The 21,269-nt window shown below is 46.4% G+C and overlaps 1 protein-coding gene across 2 annotated transcripts in view; it reads right to left on the bottom strand.

The window, feature by feature from the left end:
* Epb41l4a (erythrocyte membrane protein band 4.1 like 4A) overlaps positions 1–21,269 on the bottom strand; it is a 200,599-nt gene that overhangs the window by 6,582 nt on the left and 172,748 nt on the right. Inside the window, exons 17-19 of one of the 2 annotated variants that reach the window (XM_048442512.3) lie at positions 20,493–20,540; positions 19,666–19,743; positions 3,465–3,584 (exon numbers count right to left, since the gene is read on the bottom strand). In XM_048442512.3, coding sequence (XP_048298469.2) covers positions 3,465–3,584; positions 19,666–19,743; positions 20,493–20,540 — 246 coding nt within the window. The remainder of the gene's footprint in view (positions 1–3,464; positions 3,585–19,665; positions 19,744–20,492; positions 20,541–21,269) is intronic. The other variant, XM_048442513.3, reaches the window with a different exon arrangement.

Below are 21,269 nucleotides of genomic sequence, written 5' to 3'. Positions count from 1 at the left end.
CAAGCACTTGTGCAGCTGGGCGGCGGGGGGGGGGGGAGAACTGAAAGCTCAAGGCCAGTCTGGGCTACACAGTCTCAAAATAGCTATGCAATAATATATAATATACAATATTTACTTCAAATAACCAACATGGTAGTGTCCAGCTCGGACTGTTTTGTCATCTGTAAGCTAACTGCATCTCTAAAAGAGAAGGTGAAAAAATTGCAAATGCAAAAATTATACTTACTTAGAGCCTTCAAAGCACTTATTAGCAAACCCTTAGCACTTCTGATATTCCTTAATGGTCAGAAAAGTGGAATTAGGGAGCACCTTCTCGCCCTTCCTCCCTTCCTGTCCTAATCAGGAACATGATGCCCAGTATCCCAGCTGTCGAAGCTTGAGCAGGGGCATCCAGAAACGTCACTGAACACCCACCTAAGCTGGATTTTGTGTCTCACTGGACCTATTACTTATAAGCCTCACTGCTCACATCACAGTTTTCAGTCGGTAAATATAGTACCACACTATGGCCACCAGGGGGCGGTGGAGCCCACTAGCACACACAGACTATTGTTTGAGGGCCCAGGGCACGGCCTCTTCTGCACAACCCAAGGAGTGGAGGTTTCCTCCTGTGAAGCAGTTTCAACAAGACCGACCAAAGCTGACCCTGTCTTATGCAGATGTCACAGCAGCACACACGAATGCCACAGAAATGAACTGAAACATACCCTAGACAACACTGAGCTTCCTAAACGTTTAGCAGATAAGAGCCGGTCACGGTCAGCTTAATGCTTGTTTGGGGTCGGAGGGCACAAACACACACTAATAATAATTAGTAAATAAAAAACTGTAAAAGAGAAAAAGATAAATGGAGTTCACAATACAAAACTTCCCGCAAAGAAAGTTCTCGGCGAACACTCTTGAGGCAGGCAAGCAGCAGGGATACTTTAGCCACCCAGGACTCCACTGTTTGGGCTGTGCTGTGGACATCTCCTTCTAACTTCAGGATCCTAATCAGGACAGGAAGGGAGGAAGGACGAGTAAGATGCTCCCTTGGCAGCCTGACCCCCATAACTACATGTACTATGTGCACACACGTGTGTGCCTGCACTCACATGCACAGCTCCGAACAATGCACCCCACGAGCTGTTAGTAGCCTAGGACGCCTACCTGCATCAAGCTGCATGCACACCCGGCTCTGAACAGTGGAATACCTTACTCCTCCCTTTGCCCCTCAGCAGCCGTTAAGCTGAGACAGACTCTGCTCAGCCACACTAGAGTTAGGTCTGAGTTTGTGAGCACACAGCCAGTTCAACTTGAACTAGTTTGGGATGCATGCGCCACAGAGGCAAGCGCAGCCCTCTACATGAATTTGTAGGGGAAGGAACCCTCGATTTTCCATCATATGCCTATGTGTTATTGGATGCACACATGATCCCATGCACTGTGATACATGAGCAAAGGTCTGCTATCCAAATCTTCCAATCACAATAGAGAACTGTGTAAACACACCCCCAGTAACCAACCTCCTCCTTCCTTTAGGCAGCATGTAGAAAGAGGCCCCAGGCCCTTGGGCACCCTCACCTGTGTGGCCCACTCTCACCCCTGACAGTGTATCTGGCCTGCCCTATCAGTTTACTTAGGATTAAATTACCATGCTACTTTGCAAATCCGTGTGGGTCTTTATTGCAATCCTCAAATAAGAAGGTCTAGAATGTGTAAATACTCAGCCCAAGCCCCTTTAATCCCAGCACTTGGGAGGCAGAGGCAGGCAGATCTCAGTAAGCTCGAGGTCAGCCTGGTCTACAGAGGGAAAATCTGAAACCCCTTGTGCGACATTAAAAAGAGAAGAAGAAAAACTGGACAGGAAAAACTGCCTGTAACCCTTACTTCAGGGAGGTATAGAGGCAGGAAGATCCGAAATTCAAGGTCCTAGGCAGGATACAAAGGTATATACATTTAATCCCAGAACTCAGGAGGTAGAAACAGGTGGATCTCTGTGAGCTCCAGGCCAGTCTGGTCTCTATAGCAAACCCCAGGCCAGGTCGCCTAGGGCTACATAGTGAAATCCTTTCTCCAAAGAAAAGAAAAAGAAAGAAGGCAGGAAGGCAGGAATGAGTTTAAGGCCAAAGGCTAACAGGGGCTTGAAAGCCTTTCTCAACAACAACAAAAGGTTCTCTATCAAGTATAATGACATACATGCCTTTAATCCCAACACTTGGAGTCCAAGGCAGGCAGAGTTCTGGGAGCTGAAGGCCAGCTAAGCCTATACAGCAGGTTACAGGTCAGTCAGGGCCACAGCGAGGCTCTGTTTTCCATTATTTGCTTTAGATGTATTTACTTAATGTGTATGTTTTGCCAGCATGTATGTCTGTGCACCACATGTGCACAAGAGGTCAGAAGATGGTGCTGGGTCCCTGGAACTGGAGTTCCAGATGATTGTGAACTACCCACCATGAGGGTGCTGGGAAAGAATCTAATTCCTCTGTAAAAGCAGCAAGGGCTCTTAACCACGGAGCCATCGCTCCAGCCCCATGAGACCACATCTTTAAATAAAAGTTCTAGTGAAAAGCTGAGTATCTATAATTGAGGAGCATCTCTTCAAATACACAGCACACGATCGATGCTGTATCCTCCCGTGTCCTGTCCTGGTCGTCAACCTAACAACTTCCCAGCTTTCTTCTGGCTCCCCAGAGACACCTACCTAGCTGGTTGTTCCATCAACTTTCCACATCCGTCCTCTCCCCGTTCGGACACTCCTCTCTCCTCCCAGGAGTAAGGACCCCAGACCATTGCAGCTGGTCACCCAGGACCACGGAAGGTTTTGCCGTTAGTCCCAGCTCACTGGAAACAGGCATGCGTGGCAAGTGGAGCAGGCAGGGTGGCCGAACTCGTGATGTGCAGACTAATGAACACGCACGCACGCACACACACGAGGATGTAGGCACACCACTTTATCAGCTCACAGATGACTGATCTGGGGGACAGGCAATCTCGCCATTACGGGGTAATGCTGCTCACCCATGTCATTGCCTAGCAACAGGAAGGGTAGGCAAATCTCAACATCGGGGTGTAATGAATCATCCAATGACTACTGCTCACAAATGGTAATGTGACAGGAAGACAGTCACATCGGGTTCGATTTCGATTTCGAAGAAGACTTCGGAGAATTCTGTAGACTCAACCTGGGCGAGGCGGCGGGTGTTTCACCAGCAGCCAGGCTTCAGAACAAAGGCGGCTCTGGTTATCTGGCTGGACGTGTGCATTTGTTAAAAAACAACAGGAAACTAAAAATATGGGTTTTGATGGCCTTGCTCTGCCTGAGCTCCAACTTCTAAGCCTGCAGAAACGGTTAATGAATGGTGACCAAACTGGCTGGTTGGTCCCCGTGGAAAAGGCGCCCATAAAAGAGCAACCTGAGCATCCAACACCTGCCCGGTCCAGCTCCCGGATTCGGAACAAAAGTGGAAAAAGAACCCACATACGAGCGAGATCTGTGTCTGGATCGCCTGTTGTTAGGATCCACTTGGGCCTTTTCCTTCTGTCGCCTTAATACGGCTTCCCACTGAGGCGCTGAATCAACCATGTCATTCTCCTGCCGTATTCTGAAAAGACAAAGCAGGCATCTGGAGTTCATGTCTATGCCAGGCATGGTGAAACTCACCTGGGGTCTCAGCACTCAGCAGGCTGAGGAGGGAAAACGAGGGGTCTGAGCCACCCTGGGCAGCAGAAAGAGACCCTGTCTCGGGGACAATGAAGAAATGTAACGTTAACATCCACCATGAATGAGAAGGGAAACACAATATATCAAAATCGACGGGACACAACGAAGGCAGTCCTAGCTTCCCAGTCACTTGAACCTCGCTTTTCAGGTAAGAGAACAGCAGTTTAATTATATTATAAAAGCTGGGGAACAAAATTTGGATTAGTATATCCTTAAGTAGGCATATGTACCTGTAAGTATATACATACAAGTATACAGTGTTCATAATAAGTAATAAAACAAAGTAACTTATTTTAAAGTACAGCCTTATGAGTTTCTGTATATCCTCAGTCTGCTGTAATGTCTCTTCTTGTCTCTAATTTTATTGATCCAAGTCTTCTTTCTCTATCTAACGGTTAATTTGGGTGAAAACTAATCTTGTTGATATTTTCACAGAGCCAGGTCTTCACTTCACTCACCCCTTCTGCTGTCTTGTTCACTTCAGTCTCGTTCACTTCAGCCCCGACTCTGATTATCTCTTCCTGTTTACTATTTGTGGGTGTTGTCTGTTACTGTTTTTCAAAGCTTTCCAGGGTACCATTAAGCTATTAAATCGCACTCTCTCTGGTTTTGTTGTGTGGGTAAGTAGCCATCAGCTGTCCTCTTGGGACGCCTTCACCGTGTCCCACAGATGTGGGTATGTTGTGTTTCTGTTTTCATCCAATTCTAGGAATTTTTAACTTCCATCCTGATTTCTTCCTTAACTCACGTATCACCTGGATGTGTGTTATATAGTCTCCATGAGCTAGTGTATTTTTCACAGTTTTCTGTGCAGGTAATACTCAGCGTTCCTCCACAGCGGTCAGAGAGAATGAAGGCCATTATTTCTCTTTTCCTATGTTTGTTAAGACTTTCTCTGTCCCCTCTATGTGGCTGGTTTTGGAGGAAGTTCCGTGAGTGCCAAGAAGATTGTGTGTTCTTTAGTTTGAGTGAAATGTTCTGTAGATCTTGTGACCATCTGATTTCTGATGTCATTTAACGCCACTCTTCCTCTGTTTAACTTCTGTCCAGGTGACCCGTGTATTGCTGAGAATGGAGTGCTGAAGTCACCTGCCACTGACTGTTGGGCTTAATCTAGTTTTACAAAGTTGGGTATGCCCACAGTTGGTGTGTATATGTTTATTTTATTTTATTTTATTTTGGTTTTTCTAGACAGGGTTTCTCTGTAGCTTTGGAGCCTGTCCTGGAACTAGCTCTTGTAGACCAGGCTGGCCTTGAACTCACAGAGATCCACCTGCCTCTGCCTCCCAAGTGCTGGGATTAAAGATGCGCGTCATCACTGCCCGGCTGGTGTGTATATGTTTATGTTGTAATGTCCTTACGATGGACTGTTCTGTTGGTCAATATGAAGTGACCTTCCTTATTTCTTCTAATTTATTTTGGGTTGAAGTCTACTTGGTCAGACATTAGGTTAGCTACACCTGCTTCCCTACTTGGAATACTTGGAATACTTTTTCCCACCCTTTTACCCTAATGTATCTATCATTAATGGTGAAGTATTTTTCTTAGAGGCACAAAAAGATGGAGCCTATTTTCTAATCCTAATTGCTAGTCTGTGTCTCTTTATTGGGGAATTGAGATCATTAGTATAAAGAGCTATTATTGAAAGAAGTGTATTAATTCCTGTCATTTTGTTGACTTTGTGGTATTCTGATAGGCCTCTTTTGATTTCGTGCACTGGTACTGTTTGTTTATTTCCCACGAACTCAGGTTGCTGAATCATTCACTGTGCAGACCTTTGGGGTGGGAAGGAGTGGACCTAGCTGGGGGTGTAACGGAAGGAAGTCACGGGGGAGCCACACAGGACTATGGGATGGGAAGGAGCCTAGTCATGGGAGCTTGTGCAGCTCAAAGGACCCTGTTCCATCTTCTCATTGTAAAATAAATTAGAAGTGAACATACTTGCTATGGGCATTAACATTAGAAATATGACAAAGTCTATGACCTGAGATCATCGGCCATCCTTTGAAACTAGCACTTCCATTTAACAACATCACACGGGACCATATGTTCATTTATGGACATGTGGGCACACGTGTGGGCTCACACATTTTCATGGCCATGGCCACAGACACCCACGAGGCTTGAAGGGAGACCTGGCACACTCTCAGAACTGAGGGATCAAGGCTCAGTAGATGCTGTCAAAGGGAAAGGATCAGGTCAGTAGCAGATCTGTCCTCGCCTGTAGGAACTCACGTCTTGATTTCTGGGTTTAGGATTGACATAAAATTCTGGATGACATCACTGTACAGTTCATGGGCAGGCTTAAATATCACTACATATTTCGATATGTTTATCAGGAAGTCAGGAGCGTCCGTTATCTCAAGCTCAATTCTCCTAGCAAGACTGCTATGACTTAGTTCAGCAATACCTTCCTCTAAGTACAGACATTTAAAAGGAAGACAAGTGTGTTAGGAATAATCTTAAAACGAGCCTCTCCACCAACGCAAATAATTCTGATCAAATCAAACTAGACCAGATAAAAGATGCCCACGTTTAATAAATGCAGTGCTCCTGGGTGGCTGGGAGCATGGCGAGGAAAAGGGCAGGGGTGGCGAGGAAAAGGGCGCCCCCCCCCGCGCCCACCCCCCACGCAAAACCTGAGACCACGTGTTCCTTTCAAGGGCGGCAGCCGAAATAGCCTATGGCAGTGGTCCTGACCCTCCCTGGGGAGGGGTCAGAGCTTGGCGGGCTTTCCCCACAGGGGGAAGGAGCTTCCAAAGATGAAGGCCGGGTATTACAAAGTACTATGTGTTTATTCTCATCCATTGTAGAATTCAGAAGGTTGCTGGGTGGTGGTGACGCATGCCTTTAATCCCAGCACTCGGGAGGCAGAGACGTGTGAACTCAGTGAGTTCAAGGCCAGCCTGGTCTACAAGAGCTAGTTCCAGGACAGGCTACAAAGCTACAGAGAAACTCTGTCTCAAAAAAAAACAAAAAAGAAAAAAGAAAAACAAACAAACAAACAAAAACCCTAGCCAGGCATGGCGGCACTCCCCTTTCATGCCAGAACTCAGAGGGCAGAAGCAGAGGCAAGCGGAGGATTGGTGGAGGATTTCTGTGAATGTGAGGCCAACCTGGTCTAAATTCTAGGCCAGTCACCTACACAGTAAGAAAAACAACTTCCTAGATACACACATACATGGATTTCCTCTACCTTGCCAGTAGAAAGGACTAAATCAAAATGAATTTCAGATTATATCATGTACTTTTATTTCTCAAACTGGAAAGTCTCACGGAAGGCCAGTGAAGGCCTACCAGTTCCTAGCCTCGTGACCCAGGCGCCGTGAAGACGAATGCCCTCCACAGGTGATGCTGTTTCATACATATTCTAACAGAGGCATTAAAAATGCAAGGCCCCGTGCAGTCACAGGAGAAGCGGTCTTCCTGAGCAACGCTGGTGTGGACGCCCAAGTCCAGCTTGTAATGAAGTCTGAAATTACATGCTTACAAAAAGCCTCTGGCTAATGATGCCTCATTACAAGCATAAAAGTGTCATTTCTTCCGCGACTGAACTGTTCCAGAAGACACAGGCGCAATCTGGGAATAAAAAAAAAAAATTCTAGCACTTATAATCAAGGATATTTTATCACTCAGTCCTTAAAGGCAGGAGTTATCTAATTCTTTTTTTTTTTTAAAAAAATCACTAGCAAATAAAGGAAATATTTATGTTTTAAAAAACCCACATCTCCTATAATGCTTTTTTTTTCCATTTTCTTGAGAGGGTTTCATCATCTGCCTACGCTCCTGAGCCTCCTGCCTTGATCTCCCAAACGCTGAGAGGACAGACATGCACCACCTCCAGGCGTGATTCTTAAGTCGTGTTTATGCACAGGTGTGGAATATGCATGTGTTTTTTGATGCCTTCCGGCTATGCTTTAATTATGATATCATGAGGAAGAGAAATATTAAAAGCCCTGAACTGGCACACGACCTTTAAACACAGCACAGTCAGGGAATTATCAAAGGGGGAGGGGTCCATCATCATTTATAGTACAGGTCTAGTAGTTTCAAATGCTACAAAAGATGAACCTCAAAACCCAGCACACTTCCTGCCTGAGTCCCAGTCTCTTCCTAAATCTGTATTTCACATACGTTGTCTGTTTCCCTACCTGAAAGGCGAGTCAACAAGATAGTGTGGGAAATACATCAAGGAAATATAACAAGGCGTTTGTTTTTAAATTAATGTATGGAAGAGAAGTGGGGGGGGGGGAAGAGAGGGCAGTGATGGCGCACTCCTTCAATCCCAGCACCTGGGAGGCAGAGGCAAGTGGATCTCTGGGTTCAAAGCCAGGCTTTGTCTACAGAGTGAGTGCCAGGACAGCCAAGGGCTTCACAGAGAAACCCTGTCTCAAAACTGGTGGGGAGATGTGAAAGGTGGATGGGGGATGGGGGAGATGGGAAGATGGGGAGAAAGGGAGAAGCTTTTAAACAGTCATTTCGACAGTATTGCAGGGCAGAGGAATTCTAACACATTTTCTCCACTTCTCAGTAGGCCTTCCCAGTCCACCTTTTCCTAGGCTACCCACGATTTAGATTCTGACTGTGTTTGACACTTAATTAAAGCCTGCTAAGGCCGCGAGGAGGAAATGCTATCGTCACCTGATAACAAAGTGGAGATAACAGCCATTCTCATCTTTCTCTCTCTCCTCAATTAGAGCCCTGCCCCTTCCGCACAATCTTCACGTTACCAAATGAATCCTTACACAGATCTCCTGGGACTAGCCTCTGTCCCCTCCCTTGATCAGCTTTGCTCTAAAGAGGACCTTCCTTTACACCAGCTCTTAACTCACGTCTAAGTCACGGAGATGAAAGCCACGGAGCAAACGCACAAGCCCTGCTCTCGAGCTCTGTCTCATTCCTGCTCGGCCACAATCTGACTTGGCGGAGACTTTGGGGCAAACCGCTTATCTCCTTTGGTCAGGTCTCGGTTTGCTCATGTGAAGAATTATTACAAAGATCCTTTCTATCCTGAAAACTCAGTGTTTCTCTATTTGTGTTTTATCCAAACCAATAAGACTTCGAGGCAAAGCTCCTCTCTCTGACTGAGCCGGAACACCGGAGACAATTGCTTTGTGTGGCCACTCCACTGCTGAGATTAAATCACCAACAGACTGGGGACTTGTGTTCTCATCAACTGCACTCATTTTTACCTCACCTGATAAAAAGCAATCTTCTTTTTTTATTTTGTCAGTAGCTTTTCTTCCCTAGGGAAATTTATTGGTTCCAAGCATGGCCAGGAAACAGAAACTGTGTTCGCTTTCCCAGCCTTGCTTTGCCGGCAATAAATTCCTCTTATTGCTCTTAGAGTTCTTTTACCTTCTTCTACATATTTCTTCTGCCCCTGCTACCACAATGGATGTCCTTTGACACGGGCAACTTTACTCCAAAACTCTCCTGTCTTCATGATCTTAGAATGTTTCACCTTTAATCACTCGGCAGCCTGTCTGCAGCATGGAAGCTTTGTTATTTCCACAGACTCTCTGGCAACTCGGATTATGCTCCGGAGCCCCGTTCCACCCACATCACAGGTCTACATCTTGATACACCCTAGTGAAATAGAAATCAGAAGTCCTTGTGCCTGTGGCATGGTGACCGCAGTCTGTCTGCACCAAACTGACTGTGAACTGTCCCCTTCATAACCACAATTTGCATCTTGTTATTGCCTTTAAATCAATAGTAGCATTAAAAACAAAACAAAACAAATCAATAGTAGCACAATAGGGGATTTGGCAACAGAAATTACTATTTTCAGGTTCAGGGAAGGAAGCTCCGTATGGTTTTAAATTTACTAACATTCTGCATGCATTTTTCTTAGGGTTAGTGAAATAACAGCCTTCTTCGTGTGTGTGTGTGTGTGTGTGTGTGTGTGTGTGTGTGTGTGCGCGCGCGCGCACATACACATGTGCGCATACACATGTGGAGGGTAAAAAGAACATCCAGCATTCTCCTGCTCTGGCACTCTTTCATGTTCTTCCTCTAAGACAGGGTCCTTAACTGAACCTGGGGGCTACCAAGACCCTGGCTCCACCTCCCCCACCCACAGTAAGTGGCTATAAGCCCGTGCAGCCACACTTGGACTTTTACCCAGGTGCTGGGATCTGAACTCAAGTCCTCATGTTTATGCAGCAAATTCTCTTTTTAATTGTTTTTGAGTTTGTTTTTGAGACAGGGTCTTTCTATTATATAACTCTGGCTGTCCTGGACTCACAATGGAGACCAGGCTGGCCTCTTCTAACTCATGAAGATCTGCCTACCTCTACTGGGACTAAAGGCATGCAACACCACACCCAGCTACAGCAAGCATTCTTACTCACTGGACAATCTCTCCATGCCTTTGTAAAAACAAACAAAAACACACTCTCATGACAAAATCCTCCCTAAATCATAATCTTCTGTGTTCACCCTACTCAGCCAAGTCTTGTCTCTGTTAGTCTCTGTGACGAATTTCTGCCACACAAACATGCTTCTTCCTTAATTAGAAAATATATAAAAGCCCTTATTGGATACATTTAAGACTATCTTGAGTTATTCTTCAGATACCCAGTAGACAAAAAGACAAATAGATATTAAAAGGCAGGAACAGACTCCAATAGATACATGCCAGAATGAACTCATGTTTCAAATGCTGACTTCAGTTTTGTTTGAGGGAGCCAACTCCACTTTCCACTTCCTCTGGGGCCTCGGGAGAACATGGGGCAGCTGAATGTTCTCATTGGTTTAAGGCGCCTGCCTGTGCAGGATGCTGTCTACAGACCTCATGGCATTTTCTTCTGAATCTTTATGTTTTTTTTTTAGATTTATTTATTTATTATGTATACAATTTGCCTCCATGCATGCCTGCACGCCAGAAGAGGGCGCCAGATCTCATTACAGATGGTTGTGAGCCGCCATGTGGTTGCTGGGAATTGAACTCAGGACCTCTGGAAGAGCAGCCAGTGCTCTTAACCACTGAGCCATCTCTCCAGCCCCCTCTTCTGAATCTTTACCAACCTCCTGTGGGGAAGATGAGCAGGTACCCTTTATATCTGAGCCTGAGAACAGACGGTTCCAATGGTAAAAGTGACCAGCCACAGCCGTGAAAATTTCTCAAAACGGGATCCTTTTTCTAGCACAGGGCTCCCTGATTTTCACAAGAACACACACATTTCACCTACGTGACTACTGTTTGTGGGGTAAACTCCCAGTAGTAAAGCTGGGGAAGGGTCCAGTGGGTGTCCTGCTATCTGCTCCAGCCCCGCCCAGCATCTCACTTGTTCTAATCCTCTCTGGGCAGCAGAGTTACTTCCTCTTTTCCACTCACACAAAAACCACTAGCCCACTAGCCTGTCACTTACCTCTCCAAATCTCCTACTCTGGGACTCTAGGGACACACATCAAAGCTGAGGAGCAAGCAGGTAACCCACAGACCATTGAGGGTAATGCCCACACTCAGAACAGTGCGGTCTGCAGTCTTTGAATGTGAGGAATGTTTTTTTTATCAATCTCGGGGCATTCACAGGGGAAGCTGGGGCAGGAAAGGCGGTATTCTGATCAGCCCACTTCCCAGGTCCTTCTCAGCCTTGGACAAGTTCAGGCACGTGTCCTCTGTGCTCAAACCTATAGTGATAAACTGAGCAGCATGTACTAATTGTAAGTAATGGTTTCATCACGACATTTTATACTAGTGCAAAAGATGTCTTGCCACCGTATTCGCCCCATCCCCCTCCCTTGTCCCTCAGCCGCTCTCACTGATCCCCTTCTCTTCTCAATTACTGACTGGTGCTTCTGATCTCAGGGACAAGATATGAAAACAAATACAATCGAATATTCACATAGATTGTCAACTCCTAAGTGCCAGTATTTTCACAGGCTCCCAATGTACCCAGATCAGTTGTTTCACTAACGGAACAGCGAAGAAGCTGAGCAGGCTGGGGGTGAGCTCAATTGATCCAGAGCTTGCTCCGCACGTGGGAGGCTCCATCTCCGCAGCTCCTAAACCGGGCACGGCAGTGCACACCTGTAACCTCACTGGAGGAGGGGGGAGGGCATAGACACAGGACAATCGATTCAAAGCCGCTTTTTGCTGCTGCCTACAAGTCTGAGACCAGACCGGGCAGTGCACGCCTTTAATCCCAGCACTCAGGAGGCAGAGGCAGGCAGATCTCTGTGAGTTCAAGGCCAGCCTGGTCTACAAGAGTTAGTTCCAGGACAGGCCCCAAAAGCTACAGAAAAACCCTGTCTCAAAAAAAACAAAACAAAACACAGTTTGAGACTAGGCTATGATACTTGAGATCTTGTCTCAAAATAAGAAAGTAAATAAGCAAACAAATAAGAAACAAAAGAAAGAAATAAAAAAGGGGGGAAAAAGCTTAAACAGATTAGTTTTTAATCCTACCAGTAAATTGAAATACAAATTTCATTTTCCAATACCAATCCTTCACTATTTAGATCATAACCAACACATCAACCTTCTTAGAAGCTATCACAATAAAAGCCCTCAAAACTCTGATTACAAAACTATAGGTATTATCGCTAAAACACTGTTTATCTGAAGCACACACAAGCTAGGAGGCCCCTTAGAACCAACCAACGCATGGGTGAGAATGAGAAACCAAGGGAGGTGGAGCATCCTTCTAAGCCCAGTACTTGGGAAGCCAAGTGTTGAAATCAGTGTAAGGAAGATGATGAGAATGCCTGGTACAAACCAAGGGAGGTAGGGCATCCTTCTATCCCCAGCACTTGGGAGGCCGAGAATGGAAATAAAATTCTTCCCTGCCCTGAGTAACTCCATATTGTGTGACACAGGGTGTTTTTGGGCTGTCTTGATCTGAGTGCAAATGCAGAATCAGAATGAGTCTGCACCTTAGGGACACTCAACCTCACACACAAAGCACAAATTGATGACTTCATCTTCAAAACAAAAAGTGTGCCACTCTGTGAACATATGACCGTATATCAGGACTGTAGGAACACATCATATCAATCATATGAAAACAAGAAAACAAGAAAACCAGGCCCAAGAACTTACTGGAAGCATCAAATTGAGGGATAGATTCCTAGAAATGATTCTAGAAATGGCCATGAAGGGTTAAAAAGCTGTAGCAGAGGTCAAGGAATTTCAAGGAAGCCTGAGAAGCAGAAGCTGATAGGGAAGAAAAATAAACAAACAAAAGCCCACTTGATTTTGAGTGTCTATCGGCTTTACATAGCCATTGGGCAGCACACGCATCAGGTGGGTAGACAGCAATGGATGTTCTTGTTGTGATGTGCAATGTGTGACCTGGGAGCTAATATTAGTAATTAAGACTGGAACGAAAGAACCCCTGTGTCTCGACAGGCTATAGAGGAAATCAGTACTACCTGGGAAACTGCTCCCAGTGAAATCCACACAGCCTATTTACTAGTTAATAAACTCTGCCATCAGGGAAGGACACAAATGTGTTAGTCCGTTTCTGACACAATGTCCTCTTGACAATGCAGCCAGAGAGCCCTGCACTACCAATGAGATCCTGTTTCCAAAAACAAAACAAAACAAAACAAAACAAAACAAAACAAAAGAATGACTGGTAGAAGGTAACTAAATATGTAAAGTTGGGACAGGTGGGAGGAGGGAAGACGGAAGAAAATGACAAGTAGAAGAGAACGGGGGAGGGGAGGGGAAGGGAGAGAAGAGGGGAGGGGTGAAGGCAGCTGAAGAAGCAGGGACTTCAGGCTGAGACTGGACTGGGACCTTGTACCCTAAAACACTCTCACCTCAAAGATTCCATTTGATCTGACATTCAACAAAACACCTATCATATTCCATGCCCCATGCTAAAGACCTAAGAATTGAGTTGGTAAATGAGATGCCCAAATATCACCACAGCAGAGCCAAGACGTGGACCTACACCGTGGGCTGTCCCATCACACACCAGTGGAAGACAGAGGAGAGGAAGGACAGATGGGAAAGAAGCTTAGAGAAGACAAGGGAAAAAATCATAAAACACAGAGTGAAACCAGCAGCAAGAAAATGAAGAGATGATGTAACTAGAGAGACTAAGGGGAAGGATCTCATTGGCTCAGACCTGGAGCAAGAAAATATGCCAGGGGCAGGGTCCACGCCTTCAATCCTTGCATTTAGGAGGAAGGGGCTGTGGATCTCTAAAGGCCAACCTGGTCTGCAAGGCGAGTTTCAAGACAGCCTGGGCCACACAGTGAGATCCTGCAGCAAAACAAACAAAAAACTTTTAGAACAACTTCTAGTTGGCTATAAAATGGGGGTAAAAATTTACCCTCTCAGCCTCGAAGACTGTAGGACACTCACTGCGGATGTGTCAGCAGTCATAACATGCTGACAGCATCTCAACTGAAGTCGAGAGGAATGGGGACGACACCAAGGATGCCAGCAGGAGGGAGGGGGGGCCTTTCTGCTGTGAAGGAACCACACAGAAACACATCTGCAGGAAGAACCGCCTACATCCTCACCTGTTCTGAACCCAAAGGGGTGACTGTACGGATTCTAGCTCTGTACTCTTCAACTGTAAGAAAACAACAATCCTTGCATCTAGTAGTCCACTGTTGGTACTAAAAGTCTCTTCTGGATGAACTCTATTGTAAACATTATTTCTCCTCACACATAAACAGGGATGTTAAAATGTAACCTACAAAAAAAATAATAAAGTAGAAGTAAGCCCCAGTGGGTCAAGTTTATGGAAAACAAAAAGAGCAACAACAAAAATCCCAGCATTAAGCCGGGCGGTGGTGGCGCAACGCCTTTAATCCCAGCACTCAGGAGGCAGAGGCAGGCGGATCTCTGTCCAGGACAGGCACCAAAAGATACAGAGAAACCCTGTTTGGGGGGGGGGGGCGGTCCCAGCATTCCTGGAATGGCCTCAGGCCTAATAAAGACTTCCTGGCCTGAGGATGTTGACAGAGTGCTTGCCCAGGGAATGAGGCCCTGGGTTTGATCTCCAGAAGGCTGTAAAACAGCAGAAGGGTGGTGCACACCTACTATCCCAGCTGCCGAGAGGTGGGATTGAAGGTCAGCCTGTGCTACACTGCAAGTCTGAGGTCAATGAAGCTTCATGAGACCCCTCAAAAATGCTAAGGGAGAGTTCCCTTTATATTCAAATAAATAAATAGTTGTAAAATCCAGAAAGAAGGTTTAGGAAAGAAACCAACATCTGAATATCACACATAATCTCCAGAAGTAAAACTGACTAAAGATTCACAGGCCCACAGAAATCTGCACAGTGGTGTCTCGTCTCCCCAAGGTGACACCTCCAGAAGGGAAAGTGTGATGTGTCAGGGAAACGGGGCTGGTTTCAAAGATTAGAGAATACTTGGAAGACCCAGGGAGTGCACCAAAAACTAGCACTGTGTGAAGAAGATATAAGGAAATCTGACCTTGACAAGCTAATCAAAGCATCAAACAATAATAATTAGAATGGAGGTACCTTGGGGGTTGAGTAAAGATGCTCTCAGAAGCCACAGGTTATTTATTGAACAATCCCAGAGCCAGAAGTGGACACATCTCCCTACAAGCTGCTAGTCAGGGGGACCCTGAGACAACACCCCACACACACACTGGTAAATTGCCGCTGGCTGCTTATCAGAACTGGATAGCAAGATCCTATTGCTGAAGATGCCAGACACTGTGGTTGTGCGATACAGGTAAAGAAAAATCAAGCTGCAACTGGAAGGTGCTATGCAGGTTGCCGGGAAAAACTGTCATCAACCCATGGTATTCAGTTGTGGGCCCCGTGTGCAATAACACTGACATGCCAGGCAAGATGGTCCCATTGGTGCAATAGTGGCAAGGCTGCCTGGAGGGCAGCCAGCATTGCAGGCCTTCTCTACAGGAGAGACTTCATATCTGGCACCATAACCCTGGTCAAAAGCCTGTGGTTGGGAGGGCTGTAGGCCCTAGTGGGGGAGTTACCGCTGCTGTTTTGCTAGGCATGATGTGCCTTTCAAACTGCCTTCGAAACAACTAGGTAGATGTGCATAGCGCAGTGCTAATGTTAGCACTGATCATGGAAGTTTCTTATCCGCAGCGGTCAGTGGTAACTCCAGAAATAAATACTAAGGATAAATGATTACTGAAAGCTCGGCCGTAAACAAAACACTCTCTGAAGGCTTCCTGACCACTGACGATCAAGAGGCAGAGTAAACTGGGGAGAGAGCACCGGCTTCTAGGCAGGACATGGTTGTTGCACTCTATGCAATGACCTGCACAAGGCTTGTCAACAGCTTGTCACAGAAGGGGGAGCGACTCTTGGGGCCCCCAGGCCCTCCCTAAGGATTTATATGCAGTTAGCATTGATTAGAGAAGGGAGCAACATTTTCTTCATTGGTATAGAAATCAGAAAAGGGCATGTGTGGCTGAAACAACCTTAATGAAATTCATTGATCGGGTCATCACCATCATTAAAAAAAAAAAGCATGGCAGCAGAGGGGAGGCTACCTGAGAAGAGGAAGCAGATTAGTGAGGTTGGGAAAAGGACAAGAGAAGCAATGGGAGTGGCTACGATTGACATATCACACACATGAATGAAAACAGCATCATCAGACTGATCATTACATAGATGCTAATGAAAATTTAAAAATCAGTTTTGTTGTTCCTCACGCTCTGGTCCCTTTAAGGGCTAACCACGCCCACTCCCAGCCACTTCTGACCTCCCTCGTTGCCATCTTAACTCTCTCTCTTTTGTCCCCCATCTCTTGGCGTGTGCATGTGTCTCCTCTGTCTCTATGTTTTTATGTCTTTATGTTCCTCTATCTCTGCCTCTCTGTCTCTCTGCCTCTTCTTTAAGTAATAAGTGTTTAGCTTTATGTATAACCTTATATGTCCATTTATTCCGCCGTCCATCGCACCCACCCGCCTGCTCTCTGGCCACATGGCGGGACCAGCCTGCCACCCTGGGGATCTTGCAGGGACCCACAGCCATCCTTCTCGGACTAGCGGCTGCTCTGAAAGCCTGCCAGGGAACACACCCGCCTTTTAAAGAACAAAAAGTTTACCTATAAGTTTCCCCAAAGTTAAATTTTTCCAAAGCAAGACAAGAAAGTGGGGTGTGTCAGGGTGTAGGCCCTTGCAGCAAAGACAAGGAAAGATCCAGTCCTAAGAAACAGAACATCGAGCTGGGTGGCCCAGCCATGGTGCAGTACTTGGGAGGCAAAGTCAGGTGGATCTCTGTGAGTTTAAGGCCAGCCTGGTCTACTGAGCGAGTTCCAGGGCAGCCAGGGCTACATAGAGAAACCCTGCCTCAAAAAACAAACAAACAAGCAAAAAGAAAAAGAACACCAACCAACATGTACAAGTTCTGCTTGGCTAATGCTATGGTCCCTCATAATAGCACCAAGGATGTTGCTGAGCTCTTGCTAACCCCACAGGCAGCCAAGCCCAGGGAAGCTGCATAAGGTCAAAGGTCCAGCATCTCGTCAAGGGGTCTCCTGAGCAAGCACAAAGTCAGAGATGGAGAGACAGCACATGGAAGACTTCCTGTACAGGTGCAGAGCGGCAGCTTAAATGTTCAAAGCTGATACAAAAGCGAGGCATTCTGGTGAAAAGATCAAAGGCTAATGCTAGGTGGAGGGGCCGGAATTAGCACAATACAGTGGACAGGTGGCACCCGGAAGGATCAACCTGACTTTGTGCCCGCCTTCCTCGCCCACCTTTGCCTGCTGAGGCAGAACCTGCGTGGATGGAGATCAGAGCTAGGGTTCCTTGGCCCATTTCCTGCAATGCCTCCTCTGCTTAGGGCACAGGAACTTGTGTGATCCCAGGGCAATACCACCAGAAGTGAAAATCAATTGCAAAAGCCTTTTGGATCCTTCCTGGAAAGCGCGAGCACATGCTCTGAACGCCATTTCTCCTCACTAGCATTACAAAGCACGTCAGCACCTGAACATTCAGAACTACTGCCATGCTAACACCAAGGAAGCCAAATTAAAAAACAAACCAACAAAACCTGTCAGTGGGAGACAGAGGTAAGTAACAGTCCCCATGACAGGGATATAAGCCAGCACACAGCAAAACCAGCAATGGGCAATTTAGGGACCTGGTGGCAACCTTTGGATTCACCGTTAGCCCATTTAGCCCCCCCAAAGACACTGTTTTTTGTTTTGTTTTGTTTTGTTTTAAGCAGATTTCTTCCGTGCCGCTGAGAACAGGTCATTTAGGAGCTCAGTTTGGAAGATACCAAATAAAACAAATAGATTCTGCCCTGATGAAGAAGCACAGGTTGCTAAACAGAAAAGCCACAGCCATTTGCTTCATTTTGTACAAAACTGCTTGACTGTACCGCAGGAAGAACCTACCCAAGGGAGAGAGCCACCTGTCATAATTGGATTCTCACAGAAAAAGAAACTGAAATTGTTTCTTCGAGGAGTGTTATAACACACGGAGGCCTTGCAGCTCTCTAGTGTAATTCCAGCCTTGGAGAGGGCAGGAGGCAGAAAGACGTCCTGGGCGAGTTGGCCACCCTCACAGCGCTGACGAGGCTATTATTCTACAGGCTTTGTAGTCAGAGAGAAGAGCATTTGGGCTGTGTGGAACAAGGCTCCCAAGCACTAAAGAATGACCTCAGAGACTGGTCCAACTTCTTTAAGGCACAGAAGAGAAAAAGATGGCTTAGAAAGAAGAGAAAGCAGGCCTGAGCTCCCAGGAGGTGAAACGGGTCTCTCTCCCTCAGCAGCACGGATGCTTCGGTGCTAGATGCATCTGTGCGCCGGTGTCTGCTTTGCATGTTGGAGAATGCTTAGCATCAACTCTGGTCAGTAGCAATCTCTCCCACCCAAATGTGACAAAAATGAATGTCTGCAAACACAGCCAAACATCTGAAAGGGCAGAGTCTGCCCAGTCAAGAACCACTGGCTTTAAAACTTTTGTGACACACAATCAGATCCCTCTGAGGCCTGCTCTGGTGTTTCCATACCTCTTGAATAACCTTTTGTTTTTAAATAGATGGTTTGGGACTAGGGAGACATGATTAATGCAAGAAGCCAACACTAAAGCTGATTACATGTCAACTGATTAGCAAGCTCTTAAAAACTGGCTCCTACAACGGTGGCCCAAACACACTGGCCTCATGAAACTGGAAACACAGAGAAGCTAAGATTAACAGAATCTCTAAGATGATGAGTCTCATTTCGGGGCTAAGTAAAATATTGAAATATAACCGGGAGGTACTTCAAGGAGAAATCACACAAACAGCAAACTCTTCCCCATCTTAGATAAAGTCAACATACATTATACCCTAAATACAGAATTATCTTTAAAAAAAAAACAAGAATGTACTTCACTATCAAGTTATTTAATGACTGTACCCTAGAGATAAGATACTCAGAGCAAAGCTTTCCTATACTGGTATATTATTTATGTTTAAATTAAATAAAGCTTGAAGATCAGAGGGTAAAGCCATACTAGTCAGCTATACAAACCAGGGTGTGGTGGCACACACCTTTAATCCCCGGACTAGGGAGACAGACAGGCAGACGCCTCTTTGGGAGTTCAAGGCCACCCTGGGCTACATCGTACTGAATTTGTCTAAAAGAGAAACAGCTCACCCAAAGGTGATCCCAGCACTTGGGATCCCACCCCTTTAATCTCAGCAGGTGGAGGTGGGAACAGGAGAGAGATGGCTGGGCAGAGAGAGGGATGAATACAAAGGGGAAGAGACAGGACCTCGGTGTGGAGTGGAGTTTGAGGATTCGTGGAAACAGGATCTCTCCCCATTTCGGACTGAGGCAGAGGTTAGAGCGAGTGGCCGGCTGCTTTGCTTTTCTGATCTTTAGGTTGAATCCCAGCATCTGTCTCTGGATTTTTATTATTTATGCTATAGTTTCCCAAAAGAGCGATTCAAAACAGTAGCCTCTGGACCATCAAGGAAGACGGCAGGCTGGTACCCTGAGGGCCAGCGACTATGGCAGAGACCTAGGCACTGCAGTGTGAAGATTACCTGTTTCTCTTTTTCCGGTGCTCTCGGTTGGAGTTTTCTGACTCACTACCACTGCTTGTGTTACAGCGTGAGCGGGACCTGAAGGCAAAAGCAAACAGGGGACATTTTCATGACAAATTCTAGAAAGGCTCATCGGGTACTCTAGAGGTGATTGTGGAGAGAAATCACCAGTCCAAACACAAAGAATCACATTCTCTCTCTCCCAGTAAGTGTTTCTGGACACAGTCAAACATTTGAGTTAAGCTTACAGTCCAAACAGCGAGGCAGGAGGAAGAGGAAAGCACATGAAGGGAAAGGTCGTATTCCCAGAAAGGACCCCGAAGACCCAGCATGCCTAACAAAACCCAACGTGGTGAAGCTAAACTCCACAGTGTGGACAAAATAGGGATGCCATCTCATCGCCTCCAACCCCTTATGGGGCAGGAGGAGTTTATTCGCACTGCTTTGAATTTGGACTGATCGTGTGACAGGTTCCACCGACAGACGAGGTGTGGGGAGAGCCTGCCACTGGCCCAAACAGGGCCACCCGCTTCTGCTTCCTTCTAGTTACCCTACAGGACACACACACAATGTTGCTGCTTTAAGCCAAGTGTGGAGTGGTTTACAACATGCCAGGCAAAGCTTGAGACAGCTCCTCAGAGGCTCAAAAGGAACAGGAAAGAAAAGAGAAATGCCAAGGGTCAGGACAGAATGGAAGACTGAGATCCAGCTAAAACCCAGAAACTGGTGATACGGTCATAGCAGCCGCAGCAGAGGGACAAACCTCCACTCTCGCCCCAACGGTGAGCACCCCCATCCTTCCTCCTCCCTGGCCCCTCCTGTCTTACCTCCTCCTCTGCTTCAGATCTGAGTCTTCGCCACTGTTATGAGCTTTCCTAAGGAAAACAAAAGAGAGCAGCCTGGTCAGCAGCTAAGAAGGCACACAGATTTCACATCGGTGACTCCAGATGCCTTTGGTATTGGCTCACTTGCCACACATTTATGTCCTGTGTATAGTTCGGCCCTGTGACAGGTCCCAGAAACACAGCACACCACCAGCTGGCCTCGGGAATCCAGTCATCTAGAGCAAGGCTGTGGTTTATGTGTAATGCCCGGGTTGGATAAGCTCCGTTCACCCAACAATAGGGTTAGCTGTGGTTTCTAGGTATGTGATCCTCTGGGTCAACTCTCAGCTGATTCCAGCGCTCACTGGGGCTCACTCTGGATCCTGGCCTTGAATTCCTTATTTCTTCTATAATAGTAGCCACAACTCACCAGCCTACATCTTCCTTAGACTTTGGGTTTTATTATCACTAACCATCTCCAGACACGGTGCTCTCTCGCCACACGGCCCCTACTTCCTTTTTACCTTTAAGCACTTCTAGTAGGGCACCTTGTTAAAATATGCAGGCACTGAAGCCAGACCACGTGAATAGGAGTCCCACCTCCTGCACTGAAGCCAGACCACGTGAACAGAAATCCCATCTGCCCGCACTGAAGCCAGATCACATGAACAGGAATTCCACCTCTAGCACTGAAGCCAGACCACATGAACAAGAATCCCACCTCCCATACTGAAGCCAGACTGCGTGAATAGCAGGCCATGTGATTAGGAGTCCCACCTC

Source organism: Myodes glareolus, chromosome 13, assembly GCF_982192425.1.
Source record: "Myodes glareolus chromosome 13, mMyoGla1.1, whole genome shotgun sequence".
Taxonomy (NCBI): domain Eukaryota; kingdom Metazoa; phylum Chordata; class Mammalia; order Rodentia; family Cricetidae; genus Myodes; species Myodes glareolus.
The sequence above is the reverse complement of the archived record's forward strand: the minus strand, read 5'-3'. Positions and strand labels throughout refer to the sequence as shown.